Below are 25,857 nucleotides of genomic sequence, written 5' to 3' on the forward strand. Positions count from 1 at the left end.
CTTCGACTCAATCTGGCATGAGGGTCTGCTATACAAACTGATGGAAAGTGGTGTTGGGGGTAAAACATACGACATTATAAAATCCATGTACACAAACAACAAGTGTGCGGTTAAAATTGGCAAAAAACACACACATTTCTTCACACAGGGTCGTGGGGTTAGACAGGGATGCAGCTTAAGCCCCACCCTCTTCAACATATATATCAACGAATTGGCGAGGGCACTAGAAAAGTCTGCAGCACCCGGCCTCCCCTGCTAGAATCCGAAGTCAAATGTCTGCTGTTTGCTGATGATCTGGTGCTTCTGTCACCAACCAAGGAGGGCCTACAGCAGCACCTAGATCTTATGCACAGATTCTGTCAGACCTGGGCCCTGACAGTAAATCTCAGTAAGACCAAAATAATGGTGTTCCAAAAAGGTCCAGTCACCAGGACCACAAATACAAATTCCATCTAGACACTGTTGCCCTAGAGCACACAAAAACTATACATACCTTGGCCTAAACATCAGCACCACAGGTAACTTCCACAAAGCTGTGAACGATCTGAGAGACAAGGCAAGAAGGGCATTCTATGCCATCAAAAGAAACATAAATTTCAACATACCAATTAGGATCTGGCTAAAAATACTTGAATCAGTCATAGAGCCCATTGCCCTTTATGGTTGTGAGGTCTGGGGTCCGCTCACCAACCAAGACTTCACAAAATGGGACAAACACCAAATTGAGACTCTGCACGCAGAATTCTGCAAAAATATCCTCCGTGTACAACGTAGAACACCAAATAATGCATGCAGAGCAGAATTAGGCCGATACCCACTAATTATCAAAATCCAGAAAAGAGCTGTTAAATTCTATAACCACCTAAAAGGAAGACATTCCCAAACCTTCCACAACAAAGCCATCACCTACAGAGAGATGAACCTGGAGAAGAGTCCCCTAAGCAAGGTGGTCCTGGGACTCTGTTCACAAACACAAACACACCCTACAGAGCCCCAGGACAGAAACACAATTAGACCCAACCAAATCATGAGAAAACAAAAAGATAATTACTTAACACATTGGAAAGAATTAACAAAAAAACAGAGCAAACTAGAATGCTATTTGGCCCTACACAGAGAGTACACAGCGGCAGAATACCTGACCACTGTGACTGACCCAAAATTAAGGAAAGCTTTGACTATGTACAGACTCAGTGAGCATAGCCTTGCTATTGAGAAAGGCCGCCGTAGGCAGACATGGCTCTCAAGAGAAGACAGGCTATGTGCTCACTGCCCACAAAATGAGGTGGAAACTGAGCTGCACTTCCTAACCTCCTGCCCAATGTATGACCATATTAGAGAGACATATTTCCCTCAGATTACACAGATCCACAAAGAATTTGAAAACAAATCCAATTTTGAAAAACTCCCATATCTACTGGGTGAAATTCCACAGTGTGGCATCACAGCAGCAAGATTTGTGACCTGTTGCCACGAGAAAAGGGCAACCAGTGAAGAACACACACCATTGTAAATACAACCCATATCTATGCTTATTTATTTTATCTTGTGTCCTTTACCATTTGTATGTTGTTAAAACACTGTATATATATATATATATATATATATATATATGACATTTGTAATGTCTTTATTGTTTTGAAACTTCTGTATGTGTGATGTTTATTGTTAATTTTTATTGTTTGTTTCACTTTATATATTCACTTTATATATTATCTACCTCACTTGCTTTGGCAATGTTAACACATGTTTCCCATGCCAATAAAGCCCTTGAATTGAATTGAATTGAGAGAAAGACAGAGAGAAAGACAGAGAGAGAGAAAGACAGAGAGGGAGAGAAAGAGAGAGAGAGAGAGAGAGAGAGAAAGAGAGTAGTTGTGCTCAATGGCGCATGCAGTACAGAAGTGGGTGTGTGCCTAGCACCGGTCACGTGGGCAACTGTCTAGTTCTGGTTCATGCGTCTATAAATTCTCCTTCTTATATGAAGTTGTTCCTTTCCCAAGTAAGACGCCGAGTCCATCAACAGAGTAGCTCCGACTTGTAATAGAATCATGGCAGAAGGTACGTTGACATTTTGTAACAATCTTATCAGTGGACGATCTGGTTGAAGTTTCGCACTGTGGCGAAACCAAGTAACTATTCATGCTTGTTCGGACTGTCAGTCAGTGTGTTACTAAGTATCCCAACTACAACAATTGGTATGTATGCCTACATGATTGGGCACATGACGGGCACTTTGACAAACCTACAGCTTGGTTTGTTGTATCATATCAAGGAAGTGTAATCGTTGACTCAAGAACAAGAAAGTGGCACTGCTGACATTTTAAAATGGAGTCTCTTTTCCACCTTCCATCAGCGCATGTTTTCTAATACAATCTTATCAATTCACGTTTTGCGGGTGTAATTGTGTGGATCACGGAGTAATTGTCGGGTCGTTGCATTTTTGCTGTTGATTATGCCGCGTTCAAAACCACTGGGAACTCGAAAGAAAACAACTATCTGCTTTTTGAAAGGTGATCCCACTCTGAAGCCCATGTCGTGAACTCTGGCCTCTTACTAGTTCCCACTTTCCAACCTGAAGATCTTAGGTCATGAATATTTATCCGAGTTCCGTGTTGTGTTGACAGCACCATCAGTCTCGTCCTTAGTAGAACCATGTTCGCTCGTAGGCTGCGCACTGTTCCTAGTGGACACGTCGCTGTAGACTACTAGAAGTGTCATTTTATTAATTGAATTAGTGTTCCATGTTAAACTCAATGTCCTAACTTGGTGACTCTCTGAACTTGAAGTACCTCCAGTGTTTTGTGATATTATATTCCTAAAGGCACAGTGCCTCCCGCCAATGTGACAGTTATAAATGTATCTGGCAAAATGTCAATAGTGAAACCCGATGTCCAGTCTGTCCCCCATGATTTCCGAAAGTTGCAAGTCATCCCTTGGTCATCTGCCTTTCTAAGAGTGGTGGTGATTATTAAATCTTCATTTGTACTGAACACAAATACGAACGCAACAATGTCAAAGATTTAATCTATGGATTTCACATGACTGTGAATACAGATAGGCATTGGTCACAAACCTTTTAATAAAAAATGAGTGGGCGTGGATCAGAAAACCAGTCAGTATGGTGTGACCACCATTTACGTCACGCAGTACGACACATCTCCTTCTCATTGAGTTGATCAGGCTGTTGATTGTGTCCTGTGGAATGTTGTCCCACTCCTCTTCAATGGATGTGTGAAGTTGCTGGATATTGTCAGGAACTGGAACACGCTGTTGTACACGTCAATCCAGAGCATCCCAAACCTGCCAATACCATAGTCCCACCGCCACCATGGGACACTTGGTTCACAACATTTGACATCTGCAAACTGCTCGCCCACACTACGCCATACACGTGGTCTGCGATTGAGGCCATTTGGACGTACTGCCAAATTCTTTAAAAGGACATTGGGGGTGGCTTATGTTAGAAATTAAAAATCAATTCTCTGGCAACCGCTCTGGTGGGCATTCCTGCAGTCAGCATGCCAATTGCACACTCCCTCAACTTGAAAAATTTGCGGCAAATAGATTTTGAGTGACCTTTTATTGTCCCCAGCACAAGGTGCACCTGTGTATTGACCCTGCCGTTTAATCAGCTTCTTGATATGCTACACCTGTCAGGTGGCTGGATTATGTTGACAAATGATAAATGCTTACTAACAGGAATGTTCACAAATTTGTGCCTGAAAGTTTAGAGAAGCATGCATTTTGTGGTGATTTTTGTCAATTTCAGCTCATGGAAAATTGGACCAACACCAGGTGTTGCGTCTTCATATTTCTGTTCAGTGTCTGTGGGTTGAGGCTTAAAGGCCAGCAGGATGTCTTTATGTGAGACATTCATAGAAGCTGACTTTAGTGCCTATTGACAATAATATCTTCTGGCCAGTGGCGTTTTAAGTTCCCCCGATGCTCCTTATGAACATTAAAACGCATCACCTTATGTTTCCAAACCTTACCGACAGTATCTTTTCATATCAGCGAGAAATGGTTTTCTAAAAACAAAAAGTTGAATTACTAGGCACCTCTTCCAGGGTTGGGGTTCACAGCCACGTCTCCATGTTATATCGCTTGTTGGGATAACTAACAGAAGACTGAGAGCTGCATGTCCTAACGCCATGTCCTAACGCCATGTCCTAACGCCATGTCCTAACGCCATGTCCTAACGCCATGTCCTAACGCCATGTCCTAAATGTCCTAACGCCATGTCCTAACGCCATGTCCTAACGCCATGTCCTAACGCCATGTCCTAACGCCATGTCCTAACGCCATGTCCTAACGCCTACCTGTGTGAATATACGGAAGACAGATGCCACGTCATTGACATACTGTTGGCTGCAACCGTTAAAACTGGTGACAACAAGCTATATTTAGTGGAATTATTTTCATGTGATTTGAAAGTAGGGTGCTTTCTTTTTAATTTAAAAGAACGATACCGCAATTGAGAATTGATTCATGTTTTAGATGGTGTTTTCTGGCTGCCAGAGCCAATTTCCCTCTAAACAGAAGGACCTTGGACTATATAAGTTTTATAACATTAAGCTCTAGTCCATTACTGAACTAGTCTTTCTATAGCTGACGAATGTATAGAAGGGGACCATGTACAGTGTGTCATGTCGCTTATCAAATGGCATTTTTTCAAGTGTGAATTAAATGTGGTGAATAACAGTGACTCGGAGGAACAGGCGTCTGACTACTTTTAATGGCCATGTTTTATTTGCTTATAATTTATCAGATATTTTCTTGGGAGCGAGGTACAGTTGATCACTTTTCTGTAGTCACTACCAACTGTAGTGACTACTGCACCCAGGGGATTGTTCAGGACCGGTGTAGGGACTACTGCACCCAGGGGATTGCTCAGGACCAAGTGTAGTGACTACTGCACCCAGGGGATTGCTCAGGACCAAGTGTAGTGACTACTGCACCCAGGGGATTGTTCAGGACCAACTGTAGTGACTACTGCACCCACTGGGGATTGTTCAGGACCAACTGTAGTGACTACTGCACCCAGGGGATTGTTCAGGACCAACTGTAGTGACTACTGCACCCAGGGGATTGTTCAGGACCAACTGTAGTGACTACTGCACCCAGGGGCTTGCTCAGGACCAACTGTAGTGGCTACTGCACCCAGGGGCTTGCTCAGGACCAACTAGTGGCTACTGCACCCAGGGGATTGCTCAGGACCAACTGTAGTGACTACTGCACCCAGGGGATTGCTCAGGACCAACTGTAGTGACTACTGCACCCAGGGGATTTTTCAGGACCGGTGTAGTGACTACTGTTGATTTACTGGCTTGTCAAGGCTGCTGATATTAACTTTCAGGGTTTAGATTTTGTCATTATAATAATAGGATTCTATTTTGTCCTTTGCCATCTTACAATCAGTCCATTGTTGATACTTGAGTTTATGGGCAATTTATAGACTTTCCTATTTGGCACAGTTGACGTGGAACCCTTGGCCATTCTGTGTGACGTGCTGACATTGGTAAAACAACCACAGACCGTCCCTCACTGAAGTAATATGTTACGGTCTTCATACATACGAACACTAAGGCCTTTGTTTTGACACACCAGTTATGAGATGGACCATTGAGTCAGGCTTTACAAAGTTGTGGGGTGGGTGTTTGAGTAGGGCAGGTTTAGACGACACTGGTCCTGGAGTGCCTCAGGCACCTAATGGTTTTGATTTAATCAACCTGGAGGACCAGGTGTGTTGACTTTAGTCAGTCACTGAACTCCTCAATTAGCTCAGTTGGTCAGGTGTGGTACCTAGTTGGAACTAGGCACCACACCTGTACCCACGGCACTCCAGGAACATGGTTGCCTACCCATGGAGTTGGTGGCAGGGTAGCCTAGTGGGTAGAGCGTTGGACTAGTAACCGGAAGGTTGCGAGTTCAAACCCCCGAGCTGACAAGGTACAAATCTGTCATTCTGCCCCTGAACAGGCAGTTAACCCACTGTTCCTAGGCCGTCATTGAAAATAAGAATTTGTTCTTAACTGACTTGCCTGGTTAAATAAAGGTAAAATAAAAATATAGCAATGAAGTCATTTAACTCTGATGGATTCACACTGTTTTTAACCGAACAAAATGTTATTTCCAGGTTTTTATTAATAAGTTATGTCCCCACCCAGACCAGGCTTTTGTGACTTTGGCGACCAATGACAACTATGCCAGAGGAGCCATGGTCCTGGGCAAGTCCCTGAGGAACCACAAGACAACCAGGAAGCTGGTGGTGATGATCGGACCCCATGTCTCTGACCCCTGCAAGTAAGAACCCTTTTCCACTTCCCAGGGACGACTGTTTATTATGTCCTAGAGTGACGCTGGAGCATCAACTGGTTAGTGTAACCTATGACCTTTCTAATGTTGGGAGTCAAAGATCTGATCCTAGACCTTGTTGGTGATGATGATCTGGGGCTTGATCAAACATGATCTTCATCTCCCACATGCAGGATTGTTGGCATGATCTCTCGAAGCCCTCTCGCCAACATCTTCTAATCCAGGGGTTTCCCCCAAACTGTCCTGTGCCGCCTTCTCTCTCTCCTTCCCGCCCTCCTCCTCCTCCTCCTCGCTCCTTCTCTCTCCTTCCTGCCCTCCTCCTCGCTCCTTCTCTCTCCTTCCTGCCCTCCTCCTCACTCCTTCTCGCTCTCCTTCCCGCCCTCCTCTCACTCCTCGCTCCTCACTCCTTCTCGCACCCTCCTTCCCGCCCTCCTCTCCCGCCCCTCGCTCCTTCTCGCTCTCCTTCCCGCCCTCCTCTCACTCCTCCCGCTCCTTCTCGCTCTCCTTCCCGCTCCTCCCCTCTCCTTCCCTCGCTCCTTCTCGCTCTCCTTCCCGCCCTCTCCTCCTCGCTCCTTCCGCTCTCCTTCCCGCCCTCCTCTCACTTCCCCTCGCTCCTTCCCGCTCTCCTTCCCGCTCTCCTTCCCTCGCTCCTTCCGCTCTCCTTCCCGCTCTCACTCCTCGCTCCTTCTCGCTCTCCTTCCCGCCCTCCTCTCACTCCTCGCTCCTTCTCTTACCACCAGAGGAGTGCTTCTGAAGATCTTTGACGAGGTACTGTTGGTAGATGTGTTGGACAGCGGAGACTCAGCTAACCTGGCCCTGATGAAGAGACCTGACCTGGGAGTCACCTTCACCAAGCTACATTGCTGGACCCTTACACAATACTCCAAATGTGTCTTCATGGATGCAGACACACTGGTGAGATACACACGATACTCTGACCTTCAAGGACCCACACACACTGGTATGGGGGGGGGTTCACCTGTATGTCCTCCAGGTAGCTACAGTAGAGTTCACCTGTATGTGTTTGTTGCAGGTGGTACAGAACATAGATGAGTTGTTTGACAGAGAGGAGCTGTCTGCGGCCCCGGATCCCGGCTGGCCAGACTGTTTCAACTCCGGCGTGTTCGTGTTCCGACCCTCCAACGAGACGTACAGCAAACTGCTCCAGTACTGCGCAGAACATGGCAGCTTCGATGGTACGTGTCAGAGCTTTTAGTGATTTCCTTTCATTTGAGAATGTTATGTCTGTGATCAAAGGGGATTTTCTTCACCCTCATACTGGAAACAAAATGAATGTCAGGGGTAGAATTTCCTGGAAAACCAAATTGGTGGTCTATTTACTGAAGTGGCCATGTGGCACGTGTACTCTAGCCAACCGCTGGTACATGGTTTCTTTTTATTGGTCAAACGGCAGCCAACCATTGATCACCATGTCACCAAAATAAGACCCTTGATATTTATTGGAAAGGAGCATCAAGCTCATCGTGACCTTTCACCCTATGAAGTTCATCGGAACTTATTTGTTTCCATGGTCTGCTGGTAGGTCACGCAGCATATTGGACTAGTGTTTCCATGGTCTGCTGGTAGGTCACGCAGCATATTGGACTAGTGTTTCCATGGTCTGCTGGTAGGTCACGCAGCATATTGGACTAGTGTTTCCATGGTCTGCTGGTAGGTCACGCAGCATATTGGACTAGTGTTTCCATGGTCTGCTGGTAGGTCACGCAGCATATTGGACTAGTGTTTCCATGGTCTGCTGGTAGGTCACGCAGCATATTGGACTAGTGTTTCCATGGTCTGCTGGTAGGTCACGCAGCATATTGGACTAGTGTTTCCATGGTCTGCTGGTATTAAATGTGCTGCTTTTCCAACTATGTCGAGGCAATATGTGCAGCATTCCAAATATCTGTGGTATTTCCTATTGGGTCGTGGCTGGCCTCTAGCAGTCTGCTGTCCTGTAGGTTGGATGCTAGCAGTCTGCTGTTCTGTAGGTTGGATGCTAGCAGTCTGCTGTCCATTTGTAGTGTTTGAGCTATTTAAAAATGGTTAAACCACAATCTACATATGTCAAACGGGTCTTTGTCAACACACGGTCCTGTCACAATACCGCCTCTCTAACCCTGTGAGTTATTCTGAGGTGTTTTACGGGGTACAGGGGGGGGGGTGACTTCTCTAAGTAAGGTCTTTATCAAGCTTAAAGTCTGAACACAGGGTCCTGTCATGACACTGCCTCTAACTCTGGGAGTTATTCTGAGGGGCTCTACAGGGTGGGGTTGAATTTGAGATGGGCACTGGCTGACATTAACCCTGCACATCCCGTGAGACCACTGGTGAATAGTGACCTCTGTCTTGGCTACAGCCCCATGCTGAAATGCTACCCTGTTCCTCACAGGCCACTACTTATGTCCAGGCCCATTTTAAGACTCGGCCTTACTACTACTGGAAATGGCTGCTATGCACGTACGTCAGTAGTCTGCTCACTGTCCGTCGGCTTGCCTAAACATCACTGTTACCATGGAGATCAATCTGAAAGAAGTCGCTGTAAACAACTTTAAACAGTCTCTACAGGGCAGAATGTCGAGTACAATTTATATTGACATGTTACTGGTTACTGGTTGCTGTTCTGATGGAGATAGGATCCACAGGAAAGCGGTGACCTTCTGTGGCGCAGGTAGGCTGTTGATTGAAAATCCAATCTGACTCATTGCAAGTGATGCACTCTGACTCCCGAGTGGCACAGCGGTCTAAGGCACTGCATCTCAGTGCAAGAGGCATCATTACAGACCCTGGTTCGATTCCAGGCTGTATCACAACTGGCTGTTATTGGGAGTTCCATAGGGCCGTGTATAATTGGCCCAGGCCGCCATTGTAAATAAGAATTTGTTCTTAACTGACTTGCCTAGCTAAATAAAAATGTGTAAAAAATTGTCGACCGATTGCAGGTTTCCTTGCAATCAGCTGGAAGTGTTTGCTGTTTGGGTAGGCTCGGCCATAACGGGGAAGTGTTTGGGTAGGCTCGGCCATAACGGGGAAGTGTTTGGGTAGGCTCGGCCATAACGGGAAGTGTTTGGGTAGGCTCGGCCATAACGGGAAGTGTTTGGGTAGGCTCGGCCATAACGGGAAGTGTTTGGGTGGGCTCGGCCATAACGGGGAAGTGTTTGGGTGGGCTCGGCCATAACGGGAAGTGTTTGGGTGGGCTCGGCCATAACGGGAAGTGTTTGGGTGGGCTCGGCCATAACGGGGAAGTGTTTGGGTGGGCTCGGCCATAACGGGGAAGTGTTTGGGTGGGCTCGGCCATAACGGGGAAGTGTTTGGGTGGGCTCGGCCATAACGGGAAGTGTTTGGGTGGGCTCGGCCATAACGGGGAAGTGTTTGGGTGGGCTCGGCCATAACAGGGGAAGTGTTTGGGTGGGCTCGGCCATAACTTTGGGAAGTGTTTGGGTGGGCTCGGCCATAACGGGGAAGTGTTTGGGTGGGCTCGGCCATAACGGGAAGTGTTTGGGTGGGCTCGGCCATAACGGGGAAGTGTTTGGGTAGGCTCGGCCATAACGGGGAAGTGTTTGGGTGGGCTCGGCCATAACGGGGAAGTGTTTGGGTGGGCTCAAAACCAAAAATCCAAACTATACAGACCAGCATACTGAAGGTGGAGTTGACTACACTAGTCGTGGATCTTCTCTCCCCTTCCTACCTGCAGAAGGACCAATGTATCATTTTATTCAGCTTTCTGGTTTGTAGCGGTTTTCAGAACTTTCCAAACGTGAGCCCCCCCACCTTTGTTTTGACACTGCTACTACTCTGTTTATTATCTATGCATACTCACTCCACGAATTACCTCGACTACCCTGTATCCCCGCACATTGACTCAGTACCGATACATCCCCTGTATATAGTCTTGTTATGTAATTTTCTTGCCACAACTTTTTTAAATTTTAGTTTATGTAGTAAATATTTCTGGAACTACATTGTTGCTGAGGGGATTGTAAGTAAACATTTCATGGTAAGGTCTACTACACCTGTTGTAGACAGCGCGTGTGACAAATACCATTTTGATTTCTACCTGAAGTAAAATTCAATGTGGGTCTTCAGGCAACCTGTTGGCAGGCCATTTATATAAATGGAGCCGGCATCCTAGCAGTATCTCTTTCTCTCTCTCTAATGGCACTTCAGAGCATTCAGAGAACATCATGGTGAATTTAGCCGGTGTAGACTGAGAACAACGCGCTCTTTCATGGCAGACTTGTTTTTCTAGCGTTTTATAAGCGTTGAGACCCAGTTTGGGAAGTCACTTCGTTGGAATGGAACTAAATGGAACTATTTGAGGGAGGGCAGGCTTGAAAAGTACTTCTGGTTTGTACTGATTAGTCATCAGGGGACACATAGTAATTGAACAGTGTATTTTACCAAGCCTGTTGGTACTCACGTGTCCTCATCCACAATAGGAAGACTTCAACTGGATATTTTAACGCATGTTTGAATATGCTACAGTTTTAACTTTGGAAAAATAGACTTTTGGGCCTATTGCAAACACACTGCTTTGTGTGTTCTCTGCAATAACACATGAATCCCTTTCAAACAGGAACATATTGTAGTTCGTCTGGCTAGCTCAATGAAGCTAGCAGCAGTCCACCCTCATCAGAACAGTGAATCCGTGAAGCAGCTGTCTAATATGGCTCAAATATTCCATCTATGGTTCGGGACACCAATTAGTTTGCTTAATAGTGCCACGTGCTTTCAAGAGCAGACTCGTTCTGGCGGACTGAAGTGACTGTTGGCAGGAATCTAGTGTCTCTGTCTGGGCTGGTATCACACAGGAGAATCTAGTGTCTCTGTCTGGGCTGGTATCACACAGGAGAATCTAGTGTCTGGGCTGGTATCACACAGGAGAATCTAGTGTCTCTGTCTGGGCTGGTATCACACAGGAGAATCTAGTCTCTCTGTCTGGGCTGGTATCACACAGGAGAATCTAGTCTCTCTCTGTCTGGGCTGGTATCACACAGGAGAATCTAGTGTCTCTCTGTCTGGGCCGGTATCACACAGGAGAATCTAGTCTCTCTCTGTCTGGGCCGGTATCACACAGGAGAATCTAGTGTCTCTCTCTGTCTGGGCTGGTATCACACAGGAGAATCTAGTCTCTCTCTGTCTGGGCTGGTATCACACAGGAGAATCTAGTGTCTCTCTGTCTGGGCCGGTATCACACAGGAGAATCTAGTCTCTCTCTGTCTGGGCTGGTATCACACAGGAGAATCTAGTGTCTCTCTGTCTGGGCTGGTATCACACAGGAGAATCTAGTGTCTCTCTGTCTGGGCTGGTATCACACAGGAGAATCTAGTGTCTCTCTAGTGTCTGGGCTGGTATCACACAGGAGAATCTTTGGGCTGGTAGTGTCTGGGCTGGTATCACACAGGAGAATCTAGTGTCTCTCTGTCTGGGCTGGTATCACACAGGAGAATCTAGTGTCTCTCTGTCTGGGCTGGTATCACACAGGAGAATCTAGTGTCTCTCTGTCTGGGCTGGTATCACACAGGAGAATCTAGTGTCTCTCTGTCTGGGCTGGTATCACACAGGAGAATCTAGTGTCTCTCTGTCTGGGCTGGTATCACACAGGAGAATCTAGTGTCTCTCTGTCTGGGCTGGTATCACACAGGAGAATCTAGTGTCTCTCTGTCTGGGCTGGTATCACACAGGAGAATCTAGTGTCTCTCTGTCTGGGCCGGTATCACACAGGAGAATCTAGTGTCTCTCTCTGTCTGGGCTGGTATCACACAGGAGAATCTAGTGTCTCTCTGTCTGGGCTGGTATCACACAGGAGAATCTAGTGTCTCTCTGTCTGGGCTGGTATCACACAGGAGAATTTAGTCTGGGCTGGTATCTCTCTGTCTGGGCTGGTATCACACAGGAGAATCTAGTGTCTGGGCTGGTATCACACAGGAGAATCTAGTGTGTCTCTGTCTGGGCTGGTATCACACAGGAGAATCTAGTGTGTCTCTGTCTGGGCTGGTATCACACAGGAGAATCTAGTGTCTGGGCTGGTATCACACAGGAGAATCTAGTGTCTGGGCTGGTATCACACAGGAGAATCTAGTGTCTGGGCCGGTATCACACAGGAGAATCTAGTGTCTGGGCTGGTATCACACAGGAGAATCTAGTGTCTGGGCTGGTATCACACAGGAGAATCTAGTGTCTGGGCTGGTATCACACAGGAGAATCTAGTGTCTCTCTGTCTGGGCTGGTATCACACAGGAGAAACCAACTACCCATTTTAATTATGTCTCCCAATAATGCCGTCTCTCACTATTGCCCACTATAGACTATTGCCCACTATAGACTATTGCCCACTAGACTATTGCCCACTATAGAGCAGAAACTACAGCCCACTATAGAGCACACTAGCTGTGTGGGAGGAGCCTGTTGTGTCATTATCTAATGTCAGGCTCTCTTGTTATTTGAAGCTGTGTGTGTGTGTCAGACTCTTGCTCCTCAGACTGTTTTCTAAACCCCCTGGATTCCCTGTGCTGTTGAATGCCACATTAATGGCCTAGCGATATGCTAGCAGGTTGTGGGGTATGCTAATTGGCTGAAGCTGCAGTATTTTTAGCCAGCGATGGTCTTTTCATGTTGCGCTGTAGCCGTGACTTGCAGTTCCTCTTTTCTTTTTTTTCTTTTTTTTGTGCTACAGTCCTCTACGACTGGAAAACAAAATGCTTGGTATCACACAGGAGAATCTAGTGTCTGGGCCGGTATCACACAGGAGAATCTAGTGTCTCTCTGTCTGGGCTGGTATCACACAGGAGAATCTAGTGTCTGGGCCGGTATCACACAGGAGAATCTAGTGTCTCTCTGTCTGGGCCGGTATCACACAGGAGAATCTAGTCTCTCTCTGCCTGGGCTGGTATCACACAGGAGAATCTAGTGTCTCTCTGCCTGGGCTGGTATCACACAGGAGAATCTAGTGTCTCTCTGTCTGGGCTGGTATCACACAGGAGAATCTAGTGTCTCTCTGTCTGGGCTGGTATCACACAGGAGAATCTAGTGTCTCTCTCTGTCTGGGCTGGTATCACACAGGAGAATCTAGTGTCTGGGCTGGTATCTCTAGTGTCTGCCTGGGCTGGTATCACACAGGAGAATCTAGTCTCTCTGCCTGGGCTGGTATCACACAGGAGAATCTAGTGTCTGGGCCGGTATCACACAGGAGAATCTAGTGTCTCTCTGTCTGGGCTGGTATCACACAGGAGAATCTAGTCGGTATCTCTCTGCCTGGGCTGGTATCACACAGGAGAATCTAGTGTCTCTCTGTCTGGGCTGGTATCACACAGGAGAATCTAGTCTCTCTCTGCCTGGGCTGGTATCACACAGGAGAATCTAGTCTCTCTCTGCCTGGGCTGGTATCACACAGGAGAATCTAGTGTCTGGGCCGGTATCACACAGGATAATCTAGTGTCTGGGCCGGTATCACACAGGATAATCTAGTGTCTGGGCCGGTATCACACAGGAGAATCTAGTGTCTGGGCCGGTATCACACAGGAGAATCTAGTGTCTCTCTGCCTGGGCCGGTATCACACAGGAGAATCTAGTGTCTCTGCCTGGGCTGGTATCCCTTGACTATCTTTATGCCTAATTTTAAATTGACTGTATAGTGCTGGCTAACCAACTATTGGGCAATGGCAGATCTGAGTGATGAAATGGTTCAGGAGAGATTACTCTTCCAGTCCTGGGCGCCTCTATTCAATTTCCTCTTTCTACTGCATGCGGCCCAGGTCAGATCTTGGACTTCCCTGAGGTATCCGTAGACCTGTGGTTTGGTTCAGGTATACTGGGGAAGTGCTACATTCCTGCTGAGCCTTGTTCATCCCCTCTAAATGAAAAGGGCCCATGTTAACTCTATGGAGACGCTCTGCTCGAGGACAGCCTCACGGGGAGTATCTAGGGCTTGGGGGGGGGGAATAGGGGCCTGTGGGAGCGCTGTGCTGTCGAACACAAAGGTCCTCTTGTTCCTGTTCTGTACAATACATGGACTAACCACATGTTACAGGTCCATCTCCTCCACCTAGTGCACAATGAATACATTCACTCGTGTCGTGGTTCGACTGGTGGACTCTGACACCTCAAGTGTAGATTCTTCCACTGCGTTTGTGTGTGGAGCCTCTTCTGAGAAAAGCTCAGCTGTTGGTTTGCCATTTTTAAAGGACTTTCTCATGTTGTGGTGTGACTTGGTGGACAGCAGTCAAATCAAATTGTGTTCGTCACATAGACTTGTTTAGAAGATGTTATTGTGGGTGTAGCGAAATGCTTGTGTTTCTAGCACCAACAGTGCAGTAATATCTAACAATTCACACAAGATAAAGGAATGAAATTAAGAATATAAAAATACTTGGATGAGCAATGTCAGAGCAGCATTAGACTAAGAAATAGTATAGAATACAGTATATACATGCAAGATATGTAAACATCATTAAAGTGACCAGTGATTTCAAGTCTGTATGTAGGCAGCCACCTTTCTGTGTTAGTGGTGGCTGTTTAACAGTCTGATGGTCTTGAGATAGAAGCTGTTTTTCAGTCTCTTGGTCCCAGCTTTGATGCAGACCTCGCCTTCTGGATGATAGCGGGGTGAACAGGCAGTGGCTTGGGTGGTTGTTGTACATCCTGTGACATCAGGTGCTGCAGTTGCCGTACCAGGCGCTGATGCTCTCAATTGTGCATCTGTAAAAGTTTGTGGGTTTTGGTGACAAGCCAAATTTCTTCAGCCTCCTGAGGTTGAAGAGGCGCTGTCTGTGTGGGTGGACCATTTCAGTTTGTCCGTGATGTGTACGCCGAGGAACTTAACTTACTACCTTCTCCACTACTGTCCCGTCGATGTGGATGGGGGGGTGTTCCCTCTGCTGTTTCCTGAAGTCCACAATCATCTCCTTTTTGTTTTTGTTGACGTTGAGTGAGAGGTTGTTTTCCTGGCACCACACTCTGAGCCCTGACCACCTCCCTGTAGGTTGTCTCGTCATTGTTGGTAAATCAGGCCCACTACTGTAGTGTCATCTGCAAACTAGATGCTTGAGTTAGAGACATGCGTGGCCATGCAGTCATGGGTGAACAGGAGTACAGGAAGAGGCTGAGCATGCATCCTTGTGGGGCCCCAGTGATGAGGATCAGCTAAGTGGAGCTGTTTCCTACCTTCACCACCTGGGGGCGGCCCGTCAGGAAGTCCAGGGCCCCGAGCTTAATGATTAGCTTGGAGGGTAATATGGTGTTGAATGCTGAGCTGTAGTCAATGACCAGCATTCTAACCTAGGTATTCCTCTTGTACAGATGGGATAGGGCAGTGTGATGGCGATAGCATCGTCTGTGGATCTATTGGGGCGTTAAGCTAATTGAAGTGGGTCTAGGGTGTCAGGTAGGGTGGAGGTGATAGGATCCTTGACTAGTCTCTCAAAGCACTTCATGATGACAGAAGTGAGTGCTACGGGGCATTATTGTCATTTAGTTCAGTTACCTTTGCCTTCTTGGGTACAGGAACAACTATAAATACGAATGCTCTGAGGATGCGGCTAGGGATGCCATCTGGGCGGCGGCCTTGCGAGGGTTAACACGTTTAAATGGCTTGCTCATGTCGGCCACGGCGGAGAACACACAGTCCTTGGTAGCGGGTCGGTGGCACTGTATTATCCTCAAAGCGGTGACTGTTTAGTCCGGAAGCAAGACATAGTTGTCCGTGACGTTGGTGGTTTTCTCTTTGTAGTCCGTCATTGTCTGTAGACCCTGCCACATACGTCTTGTCTGAGCCGTTGAATTGCGACTCCACTTTGTCTCTTTACTGACGGTTTGCCTGTGATTGCCTTACGGAGGGAATAACTACACTGTTTGTAGTCAGCCATATCCCCAGTCACCTTGCCATGGTTAAATGTGGTGGTTCGCACTTTGTTTTGCATGAAATCTTCCATCTATCTGAATGCTTCTGGTTAGGATAGGTTTTAATAGTGGGTACAACATCTCCTATACACTTCATGATAATATAAGTCACCATATCAGTTTATCTACCCGGAACATATCCCAGTCCGCATGATCAAAACAATTATGACGCTTGGATTCCGATTGGTCAGACCAGCATTGAATAGTTCTCAGCACGGGTACTTCCTGTTTGAGTTTCTGCCTATAGGAAGGGAGGAGCAAAATGGAGTCGTGATCAGATTTGCCAAAAGGAGGGTGGGGGAGGGCCTTGTTGGCATAGCAGTGGTTGAGTGTTTAGCAGCGTGAGAGTCAATGTGTTGACAGAACTTTGGTAAGGTTTTTCTCAAATTTACTGTAAAATCCCCAGCTACAATAAATGCGGCCTCAGGATATGTGGATTCCAGTTTGCATAAAGCCCAGTGAAGTTATTTTGAGGGCCATCTGCTTGAGGGGGAATATACATGGCCGTGACTATAACCGAAGAATATTATCTTGGGAGGTCGGCATTTGCTTGTGAATAATTCTAGGTCTGGTTAACAAAAGGGCTTGAGTTCCTGTATGTTTAACTACTCATGGTGTGGTATCATGAAACCCCCACCCTTCTTCCCAGGAGATATTTATTCCTGTCTGCATGATGAACTGAAGCCAACTGGCTGAACGGACTCAGACAGTATACCCCGAGAGAGCCACATTTCCGTGAAACATTTGGGGCGGCAGGTAACCTTGTCGATAGTGTTGGGCCAGTAACCGAGAGGTTGCTGGTTCGAATCCCCTAGCTGACGAGGTAAAAATCTGTCATTCTGCCCCTGAACAAGGCAGTTAACCCACTGTTCCCAGGCTGTCATTGAAAATAAGAATTTGTTCTTAACTGACTTGCCTAGTTAAATAAAGGTAAAATAGTATGTTACAAGTCCTAATGTTTCTCTGGAAGGAAGCCCTGAGCTTGTCAACTTCATTATCCAGAGACCTGAACACTCGAAGCGGTGGGTGGTCCTGAGTGGGGCTGAAAGTCTGACTTCTTTGTTTTGGAACAGCCTCTGGGATCAGTATGAACGAAGGATTCGGTTTGGGAAAATCATATTCCTGGTTGTAATGCTGATGAGTTACCGCTGCTCTGATATCCTAAAGTTCTTCCTGGTTATATATTTCTCTACCATAAGCCGCCTCCAGCTTCGTTTCAGAGTGTTTGGCAGTGCGTCCAACCGGCCTCACCACTGCAGAACACGTTTAACCACGCCAGCCCAGGACCTCCACATCCGGCTGCGGGATTATCCGAAACCACCCAGACAGCTGATGAAACTGAAGAGTATTTCTGTGGGGGAAAAACTCACTCTGATTGACCCACCCATTGCTGCGCCACTGCCCAGTCATGTGACATCCATAGATTAGGGCCTAACTAATTTAGTTCTAATTGACGGATTTCCTTATGAACTGCAACTCAGTAAAATCGTTAATTGTGTTCCCCCCCCCATGTCAGTTACCAGACGAATGCAGGGGTCTCTCTGGAAGGCTGTACTCCATGTTCTGTATGTGATCTTTTGCACGCTACATACTACCAGCCACACTGCCCAGACCTAGAAATAAATCTCTGGATGGTGACTGCATGTACAGCTATATGCATAGTGACAGCCACACTCCTTTTCCTATTTATATCTCTGGATGGTGACTGCATGTACAGCTATATGCATAGTGACTTAGTCCTATAGAGACAGCCACACTCCTTTTCCTATTTATATCTCTGGATGGTGACTGCATGTACAGCTATATGCATAGTGACTTAGTCCTATAGTGACAGCCACACTCCTTTTCCTATTTATATCTCTGGATGGTGACTGCATGTACAGCTATATGCATAGTGACTTAGTCCTATAGTGACAGCCACACTCCTTTTCCTATTTATATCTCTGGATGGTGCAACGCATCCGCATGCTTCAGCTGGTGCCTAGCTGAACCCAACAAGTTCATGTGTAGTGGCTGGCTGTATTTCCTGTTGGGATAGTAGTTACAGTTGAGGTTTCAGGCTCGTGCTAATCTGTCAGTGGGGTTTAAATCCACCGGACTCTAGATATTTCCTCCTTGTCTTTCACATGTCAAAGCCATGGCCATGTCTGATACTTACGGCTAGTCGATAGCCAGTAATGTGTAGTGGTCACTGGCCAGGTCTCGGAGGGAGACCTACACAAAGTAGCTGATGGTGTCTTTTAAAATTAAACGGACAGACCTACAAGAACGCAACTTTGATGGCCGACGTGCTGTTTTGGGACGTAAACAAATGCAAGGCTGTGCTGTTTTGGAGAGTGCAGAGTGCTGTGTTTACTGAAAGACGACCCCCATCAATACCCAGACAGCAGTCAGTACGTGTACACACAGGGCACTTTTTAGTCGGTCTATTCAGTGTACAGTGCATTCGGAAAGTATTTAGACCCCTTGACTTCATCCACATTTTGTTACGTTACAGCCTTATTCTAAAATGTATTAAATAAATAAAATCTCAACCTTTTAATCTCAACATTATCCTGTAATGAGTGACAGCTTTTTGGACATTTTTGCCAATGTATTAGACCCTTTACTATGAGAATTGAAATTGAGCTCAGGTGCATCCTGTTTCCATTGATCATACTTGAGATTTTTCTACAACTTGTTGGAGTCCACCTGTGGTAATTTCAATTGATTGGACATGATTTGGAAAGGCACACAACTGTCTATATAAGATCCCACAGTGGACAATGCATGTCAGAGCAAAAACCAAGCTATAAGGTCGAAGGAATTGTCCATAGAGCTCCGAGACAACAGGATTTTGTCGAAGCACAGATCTGGAGAAGGGTACCGTAAACTTTTTGCAGCATTAAAGGTCTGCAAGAACAGTGGCCTCCATCATTCTTAAATAGAAGACGTTTGGAACCACCAAGACTCTTCCTAGAGCTGGCCGCCCGGCCAAACTGAGCAATCTGGGGGAGAAGGGCCTTGGTCAGGGAGGTGACCAAGAACCCGATGGTTAATCTGGCAGAGCTACATAGTTCCTCTGTGGAGATGGTTGTCCTTCTGGAAGATTCTCCCATCTCTGCAGCACTCCACCAATAAGGCCTTTATGGTAGAGTGGCCAGACGGAAGTCACTCTTCAGTAAACAGTACATGACAGCCTGCTTGGAGTTTGCCAAGAAGGATTCTGACCATGAGAAACAAGATTCTTTGGTCTGAAACCAAGCTTCAACTCTTTGGCCTGAATGCCAAGCGTGTCGTCTGGAGTAAACCTGGTATCATCCCTACAGTGAAGCATGGCGGTGGTGGTGGCAGCATGCTGTGGGGATGTTTTTAAGTGGCAGGGACTGGGAGACTAGTCCGGATTTGAGGGAAATTTGAACTAAGCAAAGTGCAGCAATCCAGAGCACTCAGGACCTCCGACTGGGGCGCCGGTTCACCTTCCAACAGGACAACAACCCTAAGCACACAGCCAAGACAACGCAGGAGTGGCTTCGGGACAAGTCTATGAATGTCCTTGAGTAGCCCGGACTTGAACCTGAGCCAACACTTCTGGAGAGACCTGAAAATAGCTGTGCAGCGACACTCCCCATCCAACCTGACAGAGCTTGAGGATCTGCCGAGAAGAATGGGAGAAACTCCCCAAATACAGGTGTGCCAAGCTTGTAGCGTCATACCAAATAAGACTTGAGGCTGTAATTGCTGCCAAAGGTGTTTCAACAGAAAGTAATGGGTATGACTACTTATGTAATTGTGACATGTTTTTTATTTATACTTTACAAACGTTTAGAAAGGTTTGCAAAATGTTTATGGTTTGTCATTATTATAGGGTATTGTGTCTAGATTGAGACTCATACAATTTAATTTAGAATTAGGCTGTAATGTAACAAAGTGGTAAAAGTTGAGGGGTCTGAATACTTTCCGAATCCACTCTATGTAGACATTGTGGGCAGTGATTGTAAACATCCTGTTTTTATCCTGTTGGTACGGAGCAGTCTGACTAAAGCTTTGTTCACATTGTTGGCAGTTTTACAACCCTTTTCATTTTTGCTTCTCTTATCTGTTTTTCCTGCAGTCTGAACAGCCAAAAAGCACATGGAATCTGATAGTTCAAGCCACACTTTAAACTACCCTCGTAGGGGATTCCTGGCCATGTGACATGTCTGAACGGTCAAATCTGATTTTATTTTCCCTCCAGTGGTTTCTAGGCTTTATTTGCCATATCTGCTTGCTAGCTACTCTGACCGTTTGAGAAGAACGTGTGGTAGCTCATTGCCTTGTTTACAAATGATTGCATGTGCTAAACCGCTGCCTAGCTAGCCAGTTTAACTGACGCCAAAAAGGACTCGTTTTGAAAGTCGGATCATGCTATCCACTATGACTTTGAAATGTCCATGGTGGACTTCGTCACCTTCAGCTACATACTTTCTGAATGATAGGTGTTGGCGCTCGTGCTCCAATCAGCCTCTAAACCACTGCGCGCACACCTGGCGTTACTATGACAACGCATCCGATTTGGTCACCTTTTCTTTTTGTCTTGTTGTTTGGACCGTCGGTATTCTCAAACGGATTTTGAAAAAAGCAAACTGATTTGTGCGTCCAAGGCCTGCAGTGTGAAGTAGGTTTTAGAGGTTGTGTTGGCAGAAAGCCTCATGGCTTTAGGAGTTACAGGTTTATGATCAGTTGGATAGACGGCTGAATGAGACTGACAGCCAGCTGAACCACCTGTTACTGGTTCAATCTACAGCAATTAGGCGTTGTGCGCCATCCCTATTTGAAGTAGATCTATTCAGACAACCATAAATCATTATCTTTCCGCTCGTTAGATAACATTTTATTCATTTTAGCAGACACCTCAGAGTGACTCTGCATCCATTTTAAGGTAGCTAGGTGAGGCAACCACATGTCGTTCATAGGAAGTACGTTTTTCCTGACTACAGCTATCTGCAATGGCTGTGCTAGTCTGTCTGTATGCCAACCTGTTGTATAGTGACTTGCTCTGAAGTTGGGGCTTGGGTGAAGAGTAGCAAAGCTACGGCCAATTTACACCAGTTACTGGAATCTTCAGCAATTTTTGTTATTGCCATACATTTTCTGTTAATCTATTGTAATTTATACTTGAATAACTTGGTAAATAATTATTCATTAATATATAGTGTTAGGGAGACTCATTGAGTTTGTAGTAGATAGACCATATGGCCCAAGAGAATTGTCCTTGAAAGATTATTTTATTTAAGATTATGGTAGTTTACTGGTCAAAGACAAAAGTTTTTGATATAGATCTAATCTCAGCAAAAAATTAATGTGCCTTTTTCAGGTCTTTTTCAAAGATCATTTGTAAAAATTCAAATAACTTCACAGAGCTTCATTGGAAAGGGTTTACACCAGGAACGCACAATCCCTCCATCAGTGCTTAGACTGTCCGCAATAGGCTGAGAGAGGCTGGACTGAGGGCTTGTAGTCCTGTTGTAAGACAGGTCCTCACCAGACATCACCGGTAACACCGTCGCTAATGGTCACAAACCCACCGTCGCTGGACCAGACAGGACTGACAGTTCTCTTCACTGACGAGTCGTGGTTTTGTCTCACCAGGGGTGATGGTTGGATTTATGTTGATCGTCAGAGGAATGAGCGTTACGCCGAGGCCTGTACTCCGGCGCGGGATCGATTTGTAGGTGGAGGGTCCGTCATGGTCTGGGGCGGGGTGTCACAGCATCATCGGACGGAGCTTGTTGTCATTGCAGGCAATCTCAACGCTGTGCGTTACAGGGAAGACATCCTCCTCCCTCATGTGGTACCCTTCCTGCAGGTTCATCCAGCATGACAATGCCACCAGCCATACTGCTCGTTCTGTGAGTGATTTCCTGCAAGACAGGAATGTCAGTGTTATGCCATGGCCAGAGAAGACCCTGGCTCTCAATCCCATGGAGCATGTCTGGGACCTGTTGGATGGGAGAGTGAGGACTAGGGCCATTCCCCCCCCCTCCGTTTCACAACGCCTGTTTTAAAATAACTTTGGTCTTACTGTGTAACCCTTGTCTCACTGTCTGGTCTATTCCTATTACTGAACATACCAAGCTGATCATATTATGTTTTGCAGATCTATGTGTTACTGGTAAATGGATTGATCTAGACTCTGCTTCCTTGTGTTCTGAACCACCCCTATGCATTGATATGGGTTGGGGCTAAATATATTGCTCTCCCTATTTACACTCTTGTTGCTAACTGCTGTTCTTCTTTTCTCTAGGAGGAGACCAGGGGGTCTTGAATGGCTTCTTCAGTAACTGGGCAACAGCAGATATATCGAAACACCTCCCCTTCATCTACAACCTCAGCAGCATAGCAATCTACACTTACCTTCCAGCATTCAAACAGTAAGTACTCAATCTATACCTCCCGTCCAGCATTCCAACGGTATGTAATCATGTGATGGAGAACTGTGTGTAGATCTAGTTGCTGGTTTAGGCACTAACTATTATCTCGATATATCTGTATTTCTTACATTGAGAAACATTCTGCTAAATCTCAAAGTAAATATTTGAGGTGTTGTCTATAATTCCCTGCCAAAGCATTAACAGCTCATAAGAGTCGAAGCCGGGGGGGGTTCTACTAAACTATAAGGAATTGTTTTAAAGTCACACCAAGGATCATTTTAGCTATTTGATTTTGAATTTCAAGACCCCTTGATGTATTGAGAAATATGAGAAAAGTATTTTGCCTTACTGCCAATAGACACACACTAAACAACAGACAGTCCTTACTGCTATTAGCCAATAGACACACACTAAACAACAGACAGTCCTTACTGCTATTAGCCAATAGACACACACTAAACAACAGACGGTCCTTACTGCTATTAGCCAATAGACACACAGTAAACAACAGACGGTCCTTACTGCTATTAGACACACGGTAAACAACAGACGGTGAACATCTGTTGTTCAATGTGTGTCTATTGGCAGTAAGGACCAACAGATTCACTACATGGAACAAAAGTCCATGGGGGGGGGGGGTTGTAGAGCAAAATGGAGAACCAACGTGTTTTTAGGCCAAACCGTTGGGACGCTACAAAGGACTTTAAGCTCCTCTCTGATTTCTTTCACTACAGGTGGATTAAGATGCAACAAAACATCTGTAGTTTAAACTGACAGATTTAGATGGGATTTTTTTATTATGCTAATTAGATTGCATCAGGGTGTGGACATTGACCTTAAGGGGGTGGAGGATCAGCCAGCAGCAGTGACTCAATAGTAGACTACCTGTGAAACCCCTGGCAGGGAAAGTCTTCTTGGGCTGCGAGAGAACGGGTCGGTGTGAGGCGATAGTAATCAGTGTTCTCATGCCATAACGTCAGGTTACCAGTCAATTTAGGGGGCGGCCTCGTGGGGTTCGATATCCAGTTCCACACAGCCGAGACCGGCGGACTAAATAGAGGCCTTCTGTTTAAAGACTTATGCCTCTGTCACAATGGCTATTCTCTCACCTGGCCGTCGGGCTCTCGCTCCCTTCGCCTGTCGGGCTCTCGCTCCCTTCGCCTGTCGGGCTCTCGCTCCCTTCGCCTGTCGGGCTCTCGCTCCCTTCGCCTGTCGGGCTCTCGCTCCCTTCGCCTGTCGGGGCTCGCCTCGGGCTCGCTCCCTTCGCCTGTCGGGCTCTGGCTCCCTTCGCCTGTCGGGCTCTGCTCCCTTCGCCTGTCGGGCTCTCGCTCCCTTCGCCTGTCGGGCTCTCGCTCCCTTCGCCTGTCGGGCTCTCGCTCCCTTCGCCTGTCGGGCTCTCGCTCCCTTCGCCTGTCGGGCTCTGGCTCCCTTCGCCTGTCGGGCTCTCGCTCCCTTCGCCTGTCGGGCTCTCGCTCCCTTCGCCTGTCGGGCTCTCGCTCCCTTCGCCTGTCGGGCTCTGCTCCCCTTCGCCTGTCGGGCTCTCGCTCCCTTCGCCTGTCGGGCTCTGGCTCCCTTCGCCTGTCGGGCTCTGGCTCCCTTCGCCTGTCGGGCTCTGGCTCCCTTCGCCTGTCGGGCTCTGGCTCCCTTCGCCTGTCGGGCTCTGGCTCCCTTCGCCTGTCGGGCTCTCGCGCACTCTCCCTCTCTCTCTCTGTGTTCGAACTTATCAAACCAAAGCATTTACAACAGTCTTTAACTGCCAGATATGAGATACATTCACAACGAGAGCTAAGCAAATCAACATGTATTCTGTTCCAGATACGGTGGCAACGCCAAGGTGGTCCACTTCCTGGGTCAGATCAAGCCCTGGAGCTACACGTACGACCCCAAGACCAAGAGGGTCAGCGGGGACATGCAGGAGACCTCCACACACCCCAGCTTCCTCCTGGACTGGTGGTTCCTCTACTCTTCCTCTGTGGTGCCCATGATGGTGGAGGGATACGGAGACCAGCCTTTCCACTCTGGCTGTGTGGAAGTTCATCTAGAAGTATTAACCTCTTGTCCTTCCTCTACAGAAACTGTTTGCAAAACAGTTTGAATTAAGTGATGACTTGGATGCTTATTGTTAGTAAAAAGTAATGTTGGACCCTCCTGAATGAATATTTACATGTATATCTATATATTCATTCAGGAGGGTCCAACATTACTTATTACTAACAATAAGCATCCAAGTCATCACATATATATTATGATTCGTCTTTCTAAAATGTAGTGATACTTCAGCCTTGAAGGCTATTGATGTTTAACCCTCTCATTCGTCCGTCTAAAGTTCCAGTCCCCTGTCAAAGAAAGTTGTGACCACCATGGTCACTGGCCTGGGTCATGGTCACAGATCAATAGTCACAAGGAAGGTGGCTGGAAGGTATGATGAAGACTAGTTGTATGTTAAGCCCAGCATCACAACCAACACCTGGTCACTAACTGTCACTGCTTCTTGTGGACAATCTGTTTGTACAACAAAACCTGGCTTTGCTAATACCATAGCCGTGTGTTCTCTGATCGAGTAGATGGGTGGTTTGCAGTAGTGGAAGTGTCTTGATATAAATACCAGGTTTTTTAGATCACTGTGTGCTACTGTTCTGTTGCTGCACTGACTGCAAAGGAACCACTTTCTCCAGAGCTCTTAGTCTTGTGGCTTGTTCCGTAATTGATCGAATCGCTCCCTTCTAATATTCTTTTTTTTGTTCTCCCTTCTCCTCCAGGGAAGCAGCTCGTCACATGACTCCCATCACACTGAGCCATACATGTCACCAGAGACATCCGAGGAACGCAAGCAGAAATGGGAGCAGGGCCAGGCGGACTACATGGGAATGGACTCGTTTGACAATATCCAGAAAAAGCTTGACGCTTTTCTCAAATAAAGGGAAACTGAGTTTGACTGCATCACTTTAGTTAGTGTCACCCCCCCACCCTACTCTCCATCTTAGTGAGCCATTACCCACCCCAGCTCCGAAGACTACAACACAATTCTGTTACGATGGGAAACATTCTGACATTGTTGGCAGAGGGCGTCCAACTGAGCAACACTTGTATAGTATGTTTATCCTGTTATATGTGTACTGTGAAGATTACGACACTGAAGCACCGATTTATTGACAAGCTTTTACAAGTCCTATCTATTTTTTTTCTATTTTTGAAGAAAATGTTTAGAATTAAAACCGCAATAAAATATAATAAATAAATATGGCCTTGG

The 25,857-nt window shown here is 46.5% G+C and overlaps 1 protein-coding gene across 2 annotated transcripts; it reads left to right on the forward strand.

Annotated features, from left to right (window-relative positions):
* Window positions 1-1,909: 1,909 nt before the first annotated feature.
* Window positions 1,910-25,857, forward strand: LOC112238630 (glycogenin-1). 2 transcript variants are annotated; one of them, XM_042308584.1, is made up of 8 exons: window positions 1,910-2,061; window positions 6,171-6,306; window positions 7,059-7,233; window positions 7,352-7,514; window positions 22,481-22,607; window positions 24,423-24,651; window positions 24,934-25,026; window positions 25,367-25,857. In XM_042308584.1, exons 1-8 carry the CDS (start codon window positions 2,052-2,054, stop codon window positions 25,523-25,525), a joined length of 1,092 nt encoding a protein of 363 aa, XP_042164518.1. In that variant the 5' UTR covers window positions 1,910-2,051; the 3' UTR covers window positions 25,526-25,857. The 2 variants fall into 2 exon arrangements, with proteins under 2 accessions (XP_042164518.1, XP_042164519.1); XM_042308585.1 differs by lacking the exon at window positions 24,934-25,026.

The sequence above is a fragment of the Oncorhynchus tshawytscha genome, linkage group LG29 (assembly GCF_018296145.1).
Source record: "Oncorhynchus tshawytscha isolate Ot180627B linkage group LG29, Otsh_v2.0, whole genome shotgun sequence".
NCBI lineage: Eukaryota > Metazoa > Chordata > Actinopteri > Salmoniformes > Salmonidae > Oncorhynchus > Oncorhynchus tshawytscha.

What these genes read in the sequence shown, in the direction of transcription:
- LOC112238630 (XM_042308584.1), top strand. An exon ending in CATGTCTCTGACCCCTGCAA is followed by an intron (nt 6,307 to 7,058) that starts GTAAGAACCCTT and finishes TCTTACCACCAG; the next exon opens with AGGAGTGCTTCTGAAGATCT. An exon ending in AGAACATGGCAGCTTCGATG is followed by an intron (nt 7,515 to 22,480) that starts GTACGTGTCAGA and finishes TCTTTTCTCTAG; the next exon opens with GAGGAGACCAGGGGGTCTTG.